At 33.6% G+C, this 19647-nt stretch overlaps 3 protein-coding genes and 1 long non-coding RNA gene across 4 annotated transcripts in view; 1 reads left to right on the top strand and 3 right to left on the bottom strand.

Moving 5' to 3' along the window:
* Positions 1-3313: 3313 nt before the first annotated feature.
* LOC106302002 (cadmium/zinc-transporting ATPase HMA3-like) lies at positions 3314-7325 on the bottom strand. Its single transcript, XM_013738505.1, has 8 exons — positions 7043-7325; positions 6685-6942; positions 6488-6585; positions 6158-6413; positions 5934-6071; positions 5372-5699; positions 4895-5300; positions 3314-4069 (listed from the first exon to the last, which is right to left on the bottom strand). Exons 1-8 carry the CDS (start codon positions 7242-7244, stop codon positions 3464-3466), a joined length of 2292 nt encoding a protein of 763 aa, XP_013593959.1. The 5' UTR covers positions 7245-7325; the 3' UTR covers positions 3314-3463.
* A 1044-nt stretch (positions 7326-8369) lies between these two features.
* LOC106304766 lies at positions 8370-12407 on the top strand. The gene is made up of 4 exons (XR_001262827.1): positions 8370-8543; positions 8651-8939; positions 11108-11228; positions 12283-12407. It is a non-coding gene; the product is annotated as an uncharacterized LOC106304766 (long non-coding RNA).
* Positions 12408-13248: 841 nt separating this feature from the next.
* On the bottom strand, positions 13249-14320 carry LOC106303431. The gene is made up of 2 exons (XM_013739700.1): positions 13997-14320; positions 13249-13428 (listed from the first exon to the last, which is right to left on the bottom strand). The coding sequence occupies exons 1-2, from the start codon at positions 14318-14320 to the stop codon at positions 13249-13251; spliced, it is 504 nt and encodes a 167-aa protein (XP_013595154.1).
* Positions 14321-15049: 729 nt separating this feature from the next.
* The window catches only part of LOC106306795 (villin-4-like), a 7094-nt gene continuing 2496 nt past the window's right edge, over positions 15050-19647 (bottom strand). Inside the window, exons 5-22 of the mRNA XM_013743548.1 lie at positions 19376-19612; positions 19125-19302; positions 18924-19056; positions 18688-18850; positions 18467-18614; positions 18133-18389; positions 17983-18051; positions 17829-17897; positions 17593-17730; positions 17387-17515; positions 17121-17268; positions 16854-17005; positions 16639-16767; positions 16495-16560; positions 16068-16404; positions 15749-15987; positions 15547-15661; positions 15050-15463 (exon numbers count right to left, since the gene is read on the bottom strand). Coding sequence (XP_013599002.1) covers positions 15548-15661; positions 15749-15987; positions 16068-16404; positions 16495-16560; positions 16639-16767; positions 16854-17005; positions 17121-17268; positions 17387-17515; positions 17593-17730; positions 17829-17897; positions 17983-18051; positions 18133-18389; positions 18467-18614; positions 18688-18850; positions 18924-19056; positions 19125-19302; positions 19376-19612 — 2706 coding nt within the window. The 3' untranslated portion in view covers positions 15050-15463; position 15547. The remainder of the gene's footprint in view (positions 15464-15546; positions 15662-15748; positions 15988-16067; positions 16405-16494; positions 16561-16638; positions 16768-16853; positions 17006-17120; positions 17269-17386; positions 17516-17592; positions 17731-17828; positions 17898-17982; positions 18052-18132; positions 18390-18466; positions 18615-18687; positions 18851-18923; positions 19057-19124; positions 19303-19375; positions 19613-19647) is intronic.

Genomic DNA, 19647 nt, shown 5'->3' with positions numbered 1-19647 from the left:
ATGGAGGTAGAATCAATAGAATGAAACAAAACATCATTAAATTCAATTTAATCTAATCGAACCCGATCAAACATGGTCGAACCCGGTCGAACCACAATGACCTGTGACCCAAAATATTTCTGGTTCGCTTGCCGGTCCGGTTTTAAAAACACTGAGTTAAACCATGTGAATCTTGTGTTATATTGAGATTTAAATTACCACTGGCACCAAACATTTGTTTTCGTCTAAGTCAACCAATTGGGTCAATCTCTAGCTAGTTGGCATATGAATTATTTGAGCAAAGAACGCCTCTAATTATTTGAGCACATAGTTAAAGGAACGACGCCCTCACTAGCATCTTCTCTTGTATTGGGTTCCCTTCACTGACCGAGAAATCATTATTTTTGTTTGACCGAGAAATAATTAAAGAGATCAATAAACTTCTTTAGCATTTTTGACCTGTGATTATCCATAAACTCATGATTAACTATTTTTTCTACATGCAAATTTTTTATTTTTTTTTGAGTAAAATGTTAAGATTTATATCATTTTTGAGCTTTTCCAATGTTGATTACAACTTATTGAGAGCAGAAAAGAGAAACAAACAACTAAGCAACCAAGCTCAAGCAGAAACCTCAAGGAGGTCGGATACATGAAAAATAAAACTCCAGCATGGAAGGCAATCTATCAAGCGATGGGAAGGAGATGAGTCGGTCTCGTATCTGTCTGTCTATAGCGTGACGGAGACCAGTGGCATTTGTGGAGACTGAAGTAAAGATCCACGAGTTTCTCTCACGCCATAGAGCATAGATGGTTGATTAGAAAATGAGTTTGATGACGGCCTCCTGGCGAGGAGGAAGAGAGCTTCGATTGATGAGAGCAGCTGCAGAGTGCAAATCAGAGGGAGGTCCCGAGAGGATGCTTTGACTGAAGTAACTCCATATTGATGTGGAGTATTCGCATTCAAAGAAAAGATGGTGATGAGTCACGATACCATTGGAGCACAAGACACATGAAGCAGGTACGTTCATACCCCACCGTATGAGTCTGTCCCTGGTTGGTAGACGTCTCAGCAACGCAAGCCAAGCAACAAATGCATTGCGAGGTATATGTTCTTTAACCACATTGTTTTTGACCAGTAGACAGTGGAAGAGTGTTGTCTGATATGCTCCCAAACAGGGGCGGATCTAGAAATATATTTTATACGTGGCACACATATATAATTTATTTAAAATAATTTGACAGTTTTATGATATTATTATAAAATATCATATTTTTACGGTAAATATTTTAACTAATTAAATATTCATTATTTTCCAAAATTGTTTACAAAAGTTAGAAAGTTTATTTTTAAAAGATATATAATTTTAAGCTTTTAATACATTTTATATGAGTTAATAATAGTAAATTATAAACTCTTAGATAATTAATTGTAACACTGAATAGCTAATCAAATATAATAATATATTTAGTATCAGATTTTAATGTTTTTAATATGTATAAACCAGAAAATATTTATCTTCTAGAAATAGAAGGAGTACAAAATAAGTACAGTAGAACTTCTATAAATTAATACTCGATAAATTAATAATATATATAAATTAATAAATTTCTCTAGTCCCTACTGGGACCGATTCAAAATTTGACATAAATCGATAAAATAATATGATAATAATTTTTTAGAGAATTCTATGTAACGATAAGGTCCCATTAAAATTATAAATTAATAATTTATATGTATATATATTTTATATAAGTAAGATCCTATCATTATATTGTTTGTTTTATATTCACAATGAAATTATTTTTATATTTTTTAACACTTAATATATTTTTGATGAGATTTAGTAATATTATATCTTAAACCATATTTAAATTCTATATAATATATATTATATACACCAAATAATAAAATAAAATTAATATAAATGTAAAATTTCAAAAAATAATAATTAATATCTATACACTAAAATCAAATATATTTTTTTATCTTTGAATAAATATATCTTAAAATAAGAAATCTAAATAAGGAAACTTTCATAAATTGATATCTCTATAAAATAATAAAATTTCAAAGTTCTAACATTATTAATTTATAGAGGTTCTACTGTAACTGGAAATTCAAAATTGATATTTACAGTGCAAAGCTGAACAAATTAGACACATATAACTACTTTAATAAAATTTAAGAAACAAACGAGAAAAGTTGAAATACGAAATTAAACATTTGACAAAGAAAGAGTAACTGCACACGCTAAATTTGACAACAACAAATAAATAAGATAAAAGATGGGTGAAAAATATGGTCAAGCGTGAAGTGTATGGCACCATTTACCTCATTTAACCAAATATGCTAGATTTAAGTACTCAAAATTATGTTACAAACAACATTTTAAAATTTTAGTATGGGGCACGTGCCCCACCTTCTATACAACTAGATCCGCCCCTGCTCCCAAGTGGCCTTGGAAGAGAAACGAGGTCCGAAGCTACCATCGGGTTTGCGCCACAGAAATTTGTCATGTCCCAAAGTAGGAGATGGTGGAGGTATCGTCGTAACAACAATCTGCACAATTTAAGTAACGGGAGATCTGGTTGGAGGTAAAATCCATGATCCATTTCCTGCAGCCTCAGCGACGGCAGCCTCCTTGTGGATTCGTAGGTCGCGAGGTCCATTGTCCCCAATGACAGAGATCAGTTGTCCCATCTCAGTCCATGTATCAAACTAGAATGATGCAGTTTTGCCATCTCTGATCAAGCAACGCATGTAGTCCTTTAGCATTGGTCTAAGCTGGAGCATATTCCTAACCGTAGGGGAGAGTCTCGGAGATTCTTAAATTATCCAGAAGTTTGTCCTGTGAAAAACATTACCACGCCGCCAAGACACCCATAACGAATCAGGACTAGAGAAGTATTGCCAGGCCCTTTTTAGACTAAAGACAAGCTGGAAGTCTTTAGGTGTAAATTTAATAAGCTTTGGAAAATCCATATCATACAAATTAGGTGTAATTTTTTTTAGAAACCTCTTTTTAGAAACCTCAAACCAGTGTGTTATATTTATCTTGATAAGTTAATTGTAAGAGAAACTAGTATGACAATAGACTGATAGAGTTTTTGTAATCTTTAGGATTTTCATGGAATCCCGGTGAATGTTACTATTTTTCTGGTTATTCCTACGGTTTCATAAAACCATAATATTCAAGCAAACTGTTGTTTTTTTAATCGATTGAAATGGTTGAAGTAGGTGAATAAGACTCAAAGAGGATACTCCTTAATAATGTATTTACAAATATCGGTGACATAAGAAACACATCCAAACACACAAATTTGTTCTAAATAGTGACTAATATCTATCTTATTAAAACTAATCGGCATAAGTTTTGCATCTTCGGGCCACAATAATTTCCAAATACTTCGCACACAAATTACAATACATTCAATTCTATAATATTATTATTTAGTACTTACCAATTCACATACAGATTGATCAGAAACTCTCTAAGTCCTCTGTTTGCTTGTCCTTAGGGCCACTACAACAACCAGAGCAACAACTCTTTTTACTTGTCTCCCCACTCTTCTGCAACAACCCCACTTCTAGATCCTCCACTTCAGGCTCCTCAAGCTTCACCGGCGACAAAGGAGAAGCACGGTAACACACAGGTGCAGCTTCACGCTCATCACGTAGAAGCATCATACTATTGAGTATCACAAGCAAACAAGTTCCTGCATCTGCAAGAACAGCTGCCCAAATTAGAGGGTAACCTACCAAACCAAGCACCATGATTGCTCCTTTTATGCCCACAGACAAAACCACATTCTCAATCACTTTCCTATGACTTCTCCTCGCTAGTCTCATCCCTTTGGGTATCTTGTTTATGTCGTTTGACATAAGAATAATATCTCCTGTCTCTGTCGCAAGTGCTGACCCTGAGATCCCCATTGAGATGCCAATGTCTGCTTTAGCCAAGGCCGGTGCATCGTTAAGCCCGTCTCCTACCATCATTGTAGGCCCTTGGCTCTTGAACTCATCGATGATTCTTGCTTTGTCTTGTGGAAGAAGTTCTGCATGAACTATATCCAAAGCGTCCCCTAGCTGTAAAAATGATAACGTTTTGGTTATTAAAAAATAAAAATAAAAATAAAAATAAAAATAAAAATAAAAATAAAAATAAAAATAAAAATAAAAATAAAAATAAAAATAAAAATAAAAATAAAAATAAAAATAAAAATAAAAATAAAAATAAAAATAAAAATAAAAATAAAAATAAAAATAAAAATAAAAATAAAAATAAAAATAAAAATAAAAATAAAAATAAAAATAAAAATAAAAATAAAAATAAAAATAAAAATAAAAATAAAAATAAAAATAAAAATAAAAATAAAAATAAAAATAAAAATAAAAATAAAAATAAAAATAAAAATAAAAATAAAAATAAAAATAAAAATAAAAATAAAAATAAAAATAAAAATAAAAATAAAAATAAAAATAAAAATAAAAATAAAAATAAAAATAAAAATAAAAATAAAAATAAAAATAAAAATAAAAATAAAAATAAAAATAAAAATAAAAATAAAAATAAAAATAAAAATAAAAATAAAAATAAAAATAAAAATAAAAATAAAAATAAAAATAAAAATAAAAATAAAAATAAAAATAAAAATAAAAATAAAAATAAAAATAAAAATAAAAATAAAAATAAAAATAAAAATAAAAATAAAAATAAAAATAAAAATAAAAATAAAAATAAAATTAAAAATAAAAATAAAAATAAAAATAAAAATAAAAATAAAAATAAAAATAAAAATAAAAATAAAAATAAAAATAAAAATAAAAATAAAAATAAAAAATAAAAAAAATAAAAATAAAAATAAAAATAGAAATAGAGAAGGGAATGATAAGATAATGACTATGCTTCACCTGTTCTTGAATAGACATGGCTGCATCTTGGTTATCTCCTGTTAGCATTGCTGTTTTGATGTTTAAGGACTTGAGCTCCTGGAGAGCTTGAGCAGCCCCATGTCGACAACCGTCCAAAAGGCTAAAACTTCCGGTTAGTTCTTCTCCAATGTATATGTAACCAATGGTCTTACCCCGGTTCAGTTGCAAAGTTTTGAGACCTGTACTTAAGCATCCAACTCTTTGCGCAATTCTTTTGTTTCCAATGTAGATATCTTGACCATCTATTCTCCCATAAACGCCTTCTCCTGGAAAGTTCTGAAAGTTCTCGACCATATCAGGCGTAGGCTCAACAGAAACTGATCTCGCGTAGTCAATAAGCGCAGCTGCCATCGGATGGCTTGACTTGCTTTCAATGCTCGAGACCCTAAATGAAACCATCTCACAAGTCTCATTACATATGCTTAGTTCTGGTGGGCAAACTACATAGATACTTACCAGTAAACCAATGTTTTCAGATTTATATTGTGAGAAAGAGACTTGAAATCTGAGATCATGAACTCGGCTTTTGTAATAGTTCCTGTTTTGTCAAAAGCAGCAATCCTGATCTTTGCCAAGGTTTCTAGACAATCACCGGTTTTGATCAAAAACCCGGAGGTAGCTGCCTTAGTGAGAGCACAAAAGGTAGCAACGGGTGTGGATAGGATAAAACCACATGGACAACCGCTTACTAACACTACAAGTGCTAAGTGGAACCAATGGCTGAGGTTGTCAACCTTTAACAGGACCGGGATGACAGCAAAACATGCTGCTATTACAACAACAGCTGAACAAACAACAAAAGAAAAATGTGATCCAGATCATGATCTATGATTACTGACAGAACCGGTCATAGATATAGCTAGATGAAACATTCGCCTATAGCCTTAAAATGTTAAAAAGTTTACTATGTATATTATCATTTAGCCCCTAAATTCAATTAAATATATACATATATGTATTGATTATTAAGTAATTGTTCTAAGTCCAATACATCTCAGGACGGGTTCTGATTACTGACCTGGAGTGTAGTAGCGAGAACATTTGTCAATAAACCTTTGAGTTTTGGTTTGGCTTTTCTGAGCTTCTTCTACAAGCTTAGTCATTTTCGCAACCACGCAGTCTCTGGCTAGAGCTGTAGTTTTGACCTTTATATAACCTTCAATACAAAAAAGGTTGTGTCAATGAGCTCACAGAGTTTAAGATCATTTAAAGACCAGGATCATAATGATATTTATTTAGTACCATTAAGATTTATGGTTGCAGCCAAAACAGTAGAGTCTCTTTGTTTGGAGACAGGGAATGACTCCCCTGTCAATGTTTTTTCATCAACATCACAGCTTCCATCCACCACAACTCCATCAATCGGTATACTTTCTCCAGCTTTAACTGCAACAACTGTGTTTATTCCAACGTCATCTACGTCAACTTCTTGTCCAGTTTCCGCTATCACTGCCTTTCTAGGCGCTAAGCTCATCAGCGATGACATCACTGTGCTTGCCTGAAAACAAAATGTTACTTCAGAACAGTGATAAACAAAGAGAAGTAAAACTAATGCTCTATACGCAAAGAGACCTTGTGAGCAGCACTTGACTCGAGCCAATCTGCAACTGAGAATAGAAACACAATTGTAGCAGCTTCTGTGTAATCCTCCATACACACTGTTGCGATCACTGTCAAGAACAAGCTTAGATATGCATTATTACACCAATATACATCATAAGAAAAAACAAAAAACAAAAAAAACTTAGGAATGATTGATATATTTTTACCAGCAATTAGAGTGAGAGCGTTGATGTCAACCCTAAACCTTGTGACAGAAGCAACAGCTTTAGCGAGAATAGGAAAGACTCCAGCCACCAGGGCAACAAGAGCGAACCACTCAAGAGGTCTATAGAAGTATTTGAGGAAAGAGAAAGCAAGCAATACACCAGAAACAACTGCAAAAGGGCTTGGCCATTGACTAGTCAAGCTTGTCTCTCCGTATGGTCTCACGCTTGCCTCTAACCTAGCTTGGTTCAGTGCCTTGACTGTCAAGAAATCGATATTAGTATCAGAATAAAGTCAAAATATATTTTTTTTTTTTGTAAGTTATGTACCGATTTTTTTTTTTGCAACTAAGTTATGTACCGATTTGAAGCGGAGAAATCAAGAGGACGTCGTGGACAACGATGACGGTTCTAGAAGGGACGATGACGGAGAATTCTTTGACGCCGTCAAGAGGACGAAGAATTTCTCCGACAAGAGAAACTTCAGATGAACAGCAGATTCCGACCACATCGAAGTAGCTTGTCTGTAACTTCTTCTTCGTTGTCTCTTCAACGTTGGCCATCGTTGGATACGCGAAAGGTATTCGGACAGAGAAATTCGAGGAGAAGACTTTTAAAGGGTTTGTAGTATATTCGGGTGTACTTTTTTGTTTATTAGGATCTATACCTCTCAACGACTTTGTCGTAAAATATCATAAGTGGATAAGAAAATATGAGATGGTTTCCTCAGGACATTTGTCGTAGTATTATTGGGTTATATATTTTTAATTTAAATTTAATTATATCATTAAACTATATTAAACTATTTTTATTTTATTAATAAATTATTCATATGATAGTAGGATATATAATATGATTGAGAGAGCTTATATCATCTTTAGTTGTATATTTCTCTTGTTATTAATTTTATATAAACAGATAAAATCAAGTTTTATAAAAAAAAATAAAGTTTTGTGGAGAAAAATTAAATCGATCATATACACCTTTTATGAAATTTATAGATACACAATAATATACATGTAGTTTCTGAAATATTTTCTGCAAACGTTGGACATCATATACAATTAGTTGAGGTTACATTGAAGACTTAAGCATCATAAATGATTTGGCGAGAGATTTTTGGACCTGTATCCGACATTTTGAAGCTGGCAACGGAATGTGATTCGATTTCTTTAGGTTGAATCTCACGAGAGAACAATGTTGTTGCTGATAATTTAGCAAAGCTTAGTCTTGTAATGAATTAAGGTGTTAATTCCCTCACCTAACTACTCTGTTTTAAATTTAACTAGATACTAACCCGCGATATGCGCGGAAATTATTTAAACGAATTTTTCTAATTGTTACTGAAATTAGAATATATAAATTATGTTTTGTTTTTTTTTTTTTGCACAATAGATATTTTTTATATATTTGTGTATATAATATAGTTTGTGGATATATAATATACACGGGTATTTTTTTTCCTTCCATATAAGTATATATATAAATATTTATAAGCTAAGACGAAAATAATTTATATAATCGTATGGCTCATCAATGGCATTTTTTATATATGAAATTGGCCCATTAGCTAGAGTTTTGAGAAAAAAAAGAAAATCAATATTTTTTTTTCCCGAAAGGTCAATGAAGATGTAACTACTTTACTTTCTTTTTACTTTCCTTTCACTTTTCTGTCGGTGGTGCTGAAACGTTTCTCCATAAACATCAAAGAAATCTTCTCAATCAAAAACAAATCAAATAGATTTTCCCCGATTCACGATCAAATCTTGGCCACCTTAAGGAGTTTTTTGTGGCTTCGCCGCAAGATTGGTGAAGAATCATACACTCGCAAAGCAAAGTTTATGGAACTTATTTAAATCAAGGTTAGTCTCTTTGATTTTTTTTAAAACCTTCATATAAAACGATTACAAAAGTTCACCTAATAATCAGTTCAAGCAAATTCTCACGATTCTCGATCTGAAATCTGTAGCTGTAGTTCGACTATCGTTAGCGTCTTCGAAGACACTCCTTTGATCGAGAATCACCATTGAATGATGAAGGCAAAGCTAATGATGAGATAAGTTCCATGTTTTTTTTTTGGACACCGGTTTTCTCTGGTTCAATTTTCCAAAATTGTTTTAGGATTTAAAGGTTGTTAAAAATCGACTTGTGATATATTTATCGACAGATAACAATGTTTTGATCTTCTGAGACTAAAGAAGAGTAGTCACGTAAACGTTGAAGAAAGGGAGAGTAAGGAGAATTCACATATAATGAAGGTTAGTACTACCTCGAAATTCATTTAGTGAGTAACCATGTCATAAAACTGTTTAAGTATGATAGGGCTAACTCGTATAGGATAGTAGAAATACTGTTCTCTGAAATCGTAATTGACTGGTTAAAATTAGAAGAAGGGTTGATAGTTACTGTACTAATCATGGTTAGATGATATATTGCTATACGTTTGATCTGAGTTTGACTGAATGTATTTGCTTTTGGATGAAAACATGATGATCAATGCAAATAAATATAGCAAAAACAAAGTTTTAAAACACCACTTTCAATATCCAAACAAATATAAAAACAAAAACGTAGCTCAAAAGCACTTTCATAACTCTCTGTTCTAAAGATTATTAAAAACCTCTTTGAAGACAACATTCATAGTTTTCTTCTGTGGCTTCCCCTCTTTATCCACAATTAAATTTTTCAAACCTTTCTTCGAAGTGACCCTTGAAATGGCAACGTAGAGCTGTCCGTGAGAAAATACTGGCCGAGGGAAAAATATTCCAACCTCAGACAGTGACTGTCCTTGACTTTTTTGTTGATGGTTATTGCAAAAGCCACTGCTAATGGCAGCTGTCTTCTACGCATCTTGAATGGAAGTCTTTTATCTGTTGGATTGATCAACAACTTCAGAAGTCACTGCTAATGACAGTGGCCATTAGCAGTGGCTTCCATTCAAGATGCGTAGAAGTCCGTAATAGCATCATGCAAATCTTCTAGATCCTCAACCTAAATAGATAAATATAAAACATTAGAGTCAACAAAACAGAATTCATTCAATATGTTCAAGCCTTATATACCTCTTCTAGAGAATCACCTAGGAGTACATCAGCACTTACTTCCACAATTGGTTCAGCAATTGTATCAAGTAGCATCAACTTAGTTTCACCGGTCATCCTTTATATGGAGATGTAGCTTAAACCTAATTGAAAATAAATAACTGATTCATAGTACATCATCATTATCAATCAGCAATCAGCAATACAATTAAAATAAAGTTTTCGAAACATACTGAGGTGCAACATTGATAACGCTCTGACGGCATGAATCACAATGAAACATATGTTTCACAGGCACCACATCCCTTTTAGTAATGTTGGTAACCTTTTTGAAGTTACACTTAACACAACCAAAGTAATACCAAGCCCAATCAGTGTCAATAGCACAAACAGTTGCATTGACAATGCATTTCTCGATCTACATGTACATATGAAATCATTATTAGTAAACAGTACAATTTAAAAAAAATTCAATGCTAATAATAGAAACATAACCTCGGTTGCCATTATGATATCCAATACTGATCTCTCTGGATAAAGAGACCATTTGTCAATTTGGCGCTTGTTTCCTTTTGGTTTCACAACCTCACGATTATCATTAGAGAGCGCAAGCTCATTAGTTGGCATCCTAAAAATATGTAAAACAAATCAGTAATAAATTTTCATTATATAGTATACTGACATTATAGGAAAAGATGTCTTACAGTCTTTGATAATCATGCACATCATAACCGTGTGGATTAATCACCATAGTGGAAGCTTCAAATGCATTTGTTGTCTCGACTTGTCCTACAACAAATGAAAATATTATTTCAGCAAACTTATATCATATTAAAAATATATCATCTAAATAATATTATTAGACATCTCACCCTTGTAAACATTGATTTTAGCAAATCTAAGTAAACATAGAAAATTGGCTGACTTACCAACTTTGTAAGCAGAGAACACTTGTTCAGCAAAACGCCCCCATAGACAACATGCTATATGTTGATCACTGAGAATATATATATATATAGAAGGTCAAAATTGGATAACATATGCTAGATTAAAATAATTGGATTAATATATAAAACATTAACTTACCATGTATCTGTCAAAGTAAGCTCCAGTTTCTTCTTGTTTTTACCAAGAACTGGAACAACTTCAATGTCTCCAATATCAGTTGCTTGACCAATAACATCTACATCCATGTGTAACAGAAATTAAATATTAGGCTATTAAATTAAAAGATTGTAGAATAATAAGATGGCCAATTATTATTTACCAATCAAAAATTTTGAATCAACGCTTCCGTTAATGATCACTTGGAATGGCGTTAATGTCAAAAAATCATCATCATTTTTTAAAGACGAATTGACATTAGAATTGCCTGTGATGGACAGCTTGAATTTATGGCTAGTTGGTCGATACTTCCCGGTTGCTGGAGTAAACGAGAAATTCTCATGGAACCTCCATTCTCCAACTTGCAATCTCTTAACACGAGCGAGGAAGAGCCTCTTGCAGGTACAATGAATCTTGACACCCTACTGTTACAAATAATGATTGCTCAATTTAGAAGTTTATAGTATAACTGTCTAGAAAGTTCATAATAAAACTTCATAGAATAAAAAAGCTTAAAAAACACTTACTGTCTTATCTGCGAGTATGAACTCTAGAGAGTCTCCACCGGAATAATTTGAGTGCTGTGTCCATGGATGAAGAACCTTCACTTCAACCTTCCAAGTTGTTTTGAATGGCTTGACATTGCTCAACAAAGTGATGTTGATCGATGTAGTCATAGCCATTTCAGTGTTTGCTTTTATTTTTTGGTGAGGCGCAGAATTCTGTGAAGGTTATGGAAGATTATTTATAGTGAATTGTGTGTAAATGCTAGGTATAATGAGAATATAAAGGCATATTCCGATTTCCATATATTATAGGTTTGTTACCAATATTTGATTTGCATTTATTTTAGGAACTGATATACGAAGTTAAGCGATAAGATCTGTGATGAATTTAGATGGGAAGTTGATTAAAATAGAGATCATATGCAACTACTAAAATCGTGTGAAAATATAATTTGTTAGAAAAAAAAAATATAAATAAAGAAAATATTTAAACAAAGGTAAGTTGTTAGAGGGTTTTTTGCTTGGAAGAAAAGTTAGTATAGATTTGAGCAAATCTATAATTAATGTGTGTGGAATATATTTAATTTGCAGGACACGTAATTCTAAACTTGTTCACAAATTTGAATGTATACATTTATTGTAACCATACTCTAGAAACACATCACATACGAACCATGTACAAATATATATACTAAAAATATAGTAATCTACCATATATTATACGTTAGTTCTTCTATGATTAGATATGATTAGCAAAAGAAAAAAAAACTTAAAAAAAATTAATGGTCAAACGAATATAATCTATATATGGTTGACAATTTTACGTTCATAATGCTAGTGAAAGTGAGTGTTCAAAACTTACAGGTGTAGTGTATGATTTCGAATCTGGATGTCTGGTTAGTATTTTGAAAAATTCAAATGTGAATTAATTTGAATTAATTCTTATGCAGTGATTGATATGAACTACAGAGAACACAGAAGAAAGTGTTGTGATTCAAGTAATTAAATGAAGTATAAACATGTTTGTCCAAGCAGAGTCTGTATGTAAGATATAATCTATAGATAAGAATTGTGTATCGTATTATTCTTATAATTATAGATAACCAGTCCAGGGTAAAATTACTCGACATTCAGAAGGTTGGTTTAGTTTTATGACCGGATGCTGGTATGATTTTAATATAAAATCGGTTTATTCATTAAGAAGGGTATAACTAATATCACATGTAACTCTCTAGGAAAGGTCCGAAAAATTAAAACAACTTCTATCGGTAGATTTTTTTTAGGACTCTGTTTTAATAGAGTAGATTTTGAAAAATTCAAATGTGAATTAATTTGAATTAATTCTTATGCAGTGATTGATATGAACTACAGAGAACACAGAAGAAAGTGTTGTGATTCAAGTAATTAAATGAAGTATAAACATGTTTGTCCAAGCAGAGTCTGTATGTAAGATATAATCTATAGATAAGAATTGTGTATCGTATTATTCTTATAATTATAGATAACCAGTCCAGGGTAAAATTACTCGACATTCAGAAGGTTGGTTTAGTTTTATGACCGGATGCTGGTATGATTTTAATATAAAATCGGTTTATTCATTAAGAAGGGTATAACTAATATCACATGTAACTCTCTAGGAAAGGTCCGAAAAATTAAAACAGCTTCTATCGGTAGATTGTTTTTAGGACTCTGTTTTAATAGAGTAGATGAAATTGTGTTTCAAAAAAAAAATGATAGGGGCAGAAACATACTCATTCCCAACTATGTTGAAGAAATAAGCATTCGTAGGTTCTGAAACAACCTTTGTTTATGAGACAAAAACAGAAAGATTTTTCGAGATAGTTGGTGGTGAAAATAATGTAGGAAAATATTTACAAAAATAATTACAGAAATCAAATTGCAAGACAAGAAAAAAGTTATTCATGGTAGCTATGGTAGATTTGATTTTGAACCAAGAATTTAAATAAATCATCGTTCAATTTCTCGGGCAATGGTGGCATATGCTTCATCTGGTCCGGCACATTCTCGTTGAGCTTGTTGACAAGTATCATGATATTGTCGCGAGCTTTGTTGAAGAGCGTAAGGTTTTCTTCGAGCTTTGAGGAATACGAGAGATTATCAAAAATCTGATAAAACAGTTTCCCGTTTTGGCAGTGCCGGACCAACCTTTTATATTGCCCCAATCAAAATTTAAAACTATGCCCTCATACATGTTTTATCAAGATCACAAAACAGTATAAAAAATAATTTAAATTTTCATTAAATAAATCAAATTTCATAATATGTTCATAAAAAACATTGATATAAAAACACTTATTGCTGAAATATAGATCTTCTTGCATTTTTTCCTGCATAATCATCCATTAAACTCCTATAGTCAAGTTTTTCGACCATAGCAGTCTCAATTGTTATGTTTCTATTTTAGAATTGGGGTTTTAACTATTAGCTAAAATATAAATTTACTAATATATTTAAAAAGTTTGACAAATCTTATTATAACTAAATATGCCCAATAGATAATATTTTAACAAAATAATCTACAGATTTTCTTTTTATTTATATACTAATAACTTTTTTTTTTGATATGCCCCACTAATTTGGATGCCCTAATCCTTGGCTTGGGTGGCTTCCCCTCAAGGCCGGCCCTGCGTTTTGGTTAATTACCTCATCGGTGACCGCATCTTGAGGAGCTGAGTTTGAACCCTCAGCTTTGACTCTTCCCAATTCTTTGATCCATCTGCAACGCATAGCGATGTCTTTGGTGGTCTTATTTGGAAACTCTAACGAGATTCTCGCGTAACGTGAGACACACGAATATTTAGAAGCGTCCTTAGGTTCGTTGAGCAGGGCGTTATCTAGAGTTGCTTGTTCTTCAGGGGTCCATACCATGGCGAATCCAGTGTCGTTTTTCAAGACTGGTCTCTTCAGCGGCGTCCTTGGCTCCTCGGATTGATTCATCTCTTCGTCTATGCCGGAATTATTCGCCATCAAGCAGATGCCAAAACCTCAAACGGTAATTATAAAAATTGAAAGAAAACCTTAGCTCCTAAAAAATCAAAGCAAAAAAATAGAGAAGGGTTTTATTTACCAGAAATTCGTAGCTCCTGGTAAATCAAACTAAGAGATTGTTTTAGTCCAGGTAGAATTGGGAATGACGCACTAGTTTATTTGCCCTAGCTACGAAATAATAGTTTGGGTTATATTATATACTGTATATATTAGTTGGGAAGTAATTTAGGCTGAGAATAAAAGTTGGGCCCAGCTGATTACAACTTTCTCCCTAAAAACAAATTAAAACAATAATTTATAATTAAACTGATTTATATTAAAAAAAAACTTTCAGTTTTATGAAATTTTTTTTTAAAAAAAAATTTCAATCTCTAATCTACAAAACCTCAAATTAGATGAAAACAGACCAAAAACGAATTAAAAAAACAACAACAATCACATGTATTTATAAAATTAAAAAAAATTAACCAAATAAATGAGTTATCTCTACCAGAGTACATGGCAAGGGCAAAAAAAAAAGAAAAAAGGTTGAAAATAATTGGGGAGTACGAGAAACAAAAGTTTCAGAAATATAGAAAAAGCAACAAAAGAAGAAGCTCTAAGCCAAGTTGAATGCTTGGGAATCAAGTTAAATGGTAAAAAGAATACGAATGTGTTCAATTTCATAGATTCATGTGAGAGTTTGAGTTTGTACACTTTGCTATATACCAAAAAAAAAACGTCACACAATTCTTGAATTCTGCCAAGAAGAAAAAGATAAAAAAGAAATGCAGAGTCTATTTGTTTTTATGAATATTCACTAAATTTCCTCTTCCTTTTGCAACCAAATTTCCTCAATTTGATAGCAAAGTAACCCCAAGAATAAATAAATCAAAGACTCAAGGCCAAAACCTGTAGCCTTAGCCCATCAAACTAAAAAAGAAATGTTGGAAATGATAAAAGAGAGAAACAAGCATACTGATGATGAAAACCAAGGTGAAAAGATTTTAAGGAGAAAAAAGAAGAAAAATAAGAGGAAAAGAAAACTGCTCCATGAAAAAAATGTTATTAAGCTTCTCTCATGGGGAGCAGAAGCAGCTTAAAATGTACTGACACTGTCCCTTGAATCTTCTCCTCTTGTAGCTGAAAAAGAAGAAAAGGAAAACACAATCAAACTTCATTTTTCTCCGTCCAATAAAAAGATAGATTTTGTGTGTGGATTATACCTCAGAAGAGCTGAACAGCCATCTTGAATTTGTTCTGTTTCCATTTAGGCAGCTTGTAGAAAGCTTCTTTCGTCATACCAAATTTCTCTTTGAACTCCTCTGATGAAAGGTAAGCCTATAACAGAAGACCAACAACAGTAAACATCTTCTTTCCATTTTTCACTTACAAATAGAAAATTTTGTTTGTTGGTTTGAACTTTACCTCTCTCCTTGTTACATCAATGTCTGAGATAGGATCAGCAGAAGTTGTCTTGAGACGTTCGTATGGGTAAGCTGGCAAATCTTCTTCATCTTCCACTCCTTCCTTAGCATCTTCTTGGATCGTCAGATATTCTATCCTGCTGCTCATTGATTTCTCCTCCTCCTTCCCATTCTCCTTCTCCTCCTCCTTTCCATTTGAGTTGGATCCTGGTGCTGGAGCCTCAGGTGTCTTTGGGCTCGCTTCATACCCAATAAAAGCTCAAAATGTCAATACTCAAAAGTGAAAAAAGAGGTGAATCTCTAAACCAAGATTCGAATACCTTTGAGTGATTTTGGTATTGAAGGTTCTTGGGGAGGTGTTTTTAGCTGTTGTTCAAAAAGGGCACTACGAGAAGAAATGGCTGAAGACTTGGGAGCAAGCTTTGAGGAATCAGGAGTAACAGATCTCGGGTAGAGTTTTCTAACTACAGGTGGAGGTGTTGAGAGGTTTCTTGCGTTTTGGCTCTCAAACGTTGCTGCGAGTGCATTGAACGCTGGAGATCTTCCCCTCACGCGAACCCTGTCTGGACTAAACGACATGCTTCTTGACCGCTGCTGTGACTTGTCTGGAACACTGGCACGGCCACCATATGAAGCTGGAGTCCTTCGTTTTGGTTTCTAATCATCAAAACAACAACCAAAGAGAGAAATGAACACACAAACTCTGAAGAGTCATCAACAAGGAAGAAACCATGAAAGATTCCTTACCTCTGCAACTGGAGTTCCAACATTTTTGACTATTCTGAGCTTTCTCTGGAATGAGTTTCCATGCATCTGTAAACAAAATAGAGTGTTTACACCTTTGTCAGGGCTTCCTTCTTTCAGTATATAGTGAAAGTGTTTAGTACTTACAGCAGACTTTGAAGAATCCCAAGAAGTGAAAAAACGGGTGAAGAAACTTGGCTCACCACCTTCCATGATCACATATATAGGAGCTTCAGGAGATAACTTCTCCAGGAGAGAATCTTTCTCAATGAATTTCTAAGGAAACAAAAGGTATAGATGAGCAACTTTTCCTAAAAGTTTCAGAATCAAGAGTTTTTAACAATGCTTCTAATGAATCTGACCTCTCCAATAGTTAAGGCTTGCAACTTGTTCTTGGGGACTACTTCTTGGCCAACCCATACGAAGATCTCTGAGTGGCAGTCTACTATGAATATATCTTCAGTCATCAAGTCATCCTGTGTGAAGTTATATATCTCTGTCACCTTCAGAATTTCTGGATTAATTTGCATTTCAGCAATGGAAAAGAAAAAGAAACAGAGTCATTGTGTGCATATAATAGCTTAAGCTTAAACATTTACTGAAAAATAAAAGAAAGTGATCTTATGTACCTTTAGTGAATGTGCAGGAGAACAAGTGAGGGTCACTTTCAGGTTCTTTTGTGAGCTTTTGGCTCGAATATTCGGTTTTGCCTCCTAACAACTCCCAGAACTGATCTGATTCTGAACCTTCCTTTTGTGCTCTAGTCTGTAGGTTTGGCTGCACAAAAATAACAACATAACAGATGCTGCTTCAGCGACACTCAAAGCATAACTAAGGCCTTGATGGAAACATAATTGACTTATCCTTATAGCAATTAAGAAGAAACTCATCTTACCTTAATAAGATCTAGCTGCCTCTCAACAAGTTCCTGGTCAGTTGAGGTTGCTAGATTCCCAGTCCAAGTAAAGACAGAAGAATCATTATGTAGTATGTAGCAGTATGAGGAGTTCAGTGATGAAGCAACCTGTTGAAGTAAATCGACAAGATGTTAAAAGCCATGAAGGTTTCAAAGGAACGAAGAATGCGAAAAATGACACATACAGGGTCAACTTGTATGGCTTGCATATTTTCAGGACCAGACCCTTGAATGCGGAATAGAGCAAGACCATTCTCATTATACGTATCATCACCAACTTCTTTCTCTGCTATGTATTTCTTGTACCCACTGCTAATACCACCCTGTAAAGATTCAACCACCGCAAACAAAATCAGCAGATGTTGAATGTTATTATAAACAAGAACATGGATGATAAAACAAAACTATTTCGCTTCCAAACCTTGAAAACGATAAAGGTTTGCATAATGACAAAGAACTGAACAGGTTCCTTTCCTTCATAGATGCGAGCCTAAACACAAGAGAATGAAAATTTTCAGAAGAAAGAAAAAAAAAACAGATAATATACTTTGCGAATGAGTGCAGAAGGAGATTACTTGAGCTGGTACAAACTTCATGGACTCAACCATTTTGCTCGCCATAGAGACTGCAGAAGCTCTTTCTTCCTACACATATGACCACAAACTCACAATTTCAAATCTACTTGCACCTTGTAAGAGTTTGCTTTTGTTATGTGGAGAGCTTACCTCCACACTTTGCTTTCCGAACCAAGTTCCTATAAGAACTTCTTCTTTTTCTTCTCCGGGATAAGAATACTGGAAAACATAGCAATCTCCACTATAGAATTTCGAATGATCAGCAGCTTGTAGGAGAATCTTTTGCTGACCATTCACACGCCACACCTGCAGATTCCCAGTGCAATCAATGAAAGCTTGGATCTCTTCTTTAGGTGGAGCAGCTTTCATTAGCCCTCTCACATTCACTCCTTGTCGTTGCAAAAGTGCTACCAAATGACACAAACAAAAACATTAAATAACAATAACATATCAGCTGAGAGTAAGTATTTAAAATAATACTCACCAGCAACTCTGCCTCTACCATCCTCTGACACAGTTGTATTAGTTACTTGGGCCCATGTATCAAACTTTGATCTGAATGTAACGGTCTCAAACCCTTCTATTATGCGGATCATTTGCGATTTGGGTCGTTCAGAGGAACGGATCATTTCCTGTATGATTCTTTTAACATCAGCAAACATCATACTACACAAGAAGAAAAAAAGATTTCAAGACTCCACTTACTTCTGTTGCTCCACTCGCAACTTTTCTATCATCAAGAGATGTTGTTCTTCCCATCCAAACAAACACTTCGAGTCCACAATCAAGAATGTAACACTTGCTTGTATCCAGCATCTCTCTTTTCAAAGAATCGCCTTCAACAGGATTTGCTTGTCCCTTCTCCACACTTCAATTTCACAAAATAAATCTATGTTCAGTAGAAGCATTATGAACTCAAAAACACAGCAAGAAGAGATTACCAGAATAATTTTTTGATATCTGAAGTGTAAGTTTTGTCTTCTTCATTAGCTGTTTTTCTAGGTAAGGGAGCAAACCCACCAAAGAAACCCCAAAACTCTCCACTATCAGCATCAGCCATAAGTCTCCCATCCTCTGCAAATGAATAAGAATTAGAGATGATAAAGACACTAATCCCTAGCTAAACCACTCGGCTCACTAACCAACAGTAGCAACTTCACATGTCCCATCATGGTAAGTGTCTTTAATGTATTGAACCACTTCAAGTGCTTTTGCTCTCTCTTGGATACTTGAATTGGATCCATTGAACTGGAAGATCTTGGACTTTGTGTCAAGAATGTAAATATCGTCATGGGTTAAAGAACTCCGAGCAAAAGCAACCTGTAATCAGACAGTTAGTGTGCAAACCACAAGGTGAGATAAAGGAACAAAAAAAAACAGGAATCTGACTTGCCTCTTTGACATGGACCACATGTTTTCCTCTACAGACGAACAAGCGGGTAATATGTTCTTCAGCTTCCACATGTTTGAATCCTGAAGCTACTCCACCTTCTTGAGGTATGATACATGGCTTAAAATACGACAAGAATTTCTCGGTTTCGTGGCCTTGGACTTCACGATACTGAACAGCACGGCCTCCTAGAGCTGCATCTAATTCAACCGTTTTAACTGCAGCAGTCCCAGCTTCATCCTAGTTTGAAAATAATATATTTATAAATCTTCCAA

Source organism: Brassica oleracea, chromosome C7, assembly GCF_000695525.1.
Source record: "Brassica oleracea var. oleracea cultivar TO1000 chromosome C7, BOL, whole genome shotgun sequence".
Taxonomy (NCBI): domain Eukaryota; kingdom Viridiplantae; phylum Streptophyta; class Magnoliopsida; order Brassicales; family Brassicaceae; genus Brassica; species Brassica oleracea.
The sequence above is the reverse complement of the archived record's forward strand: the minus strand, read 5'-3'. Positions and strand labels throughout refer to the sequence as shown.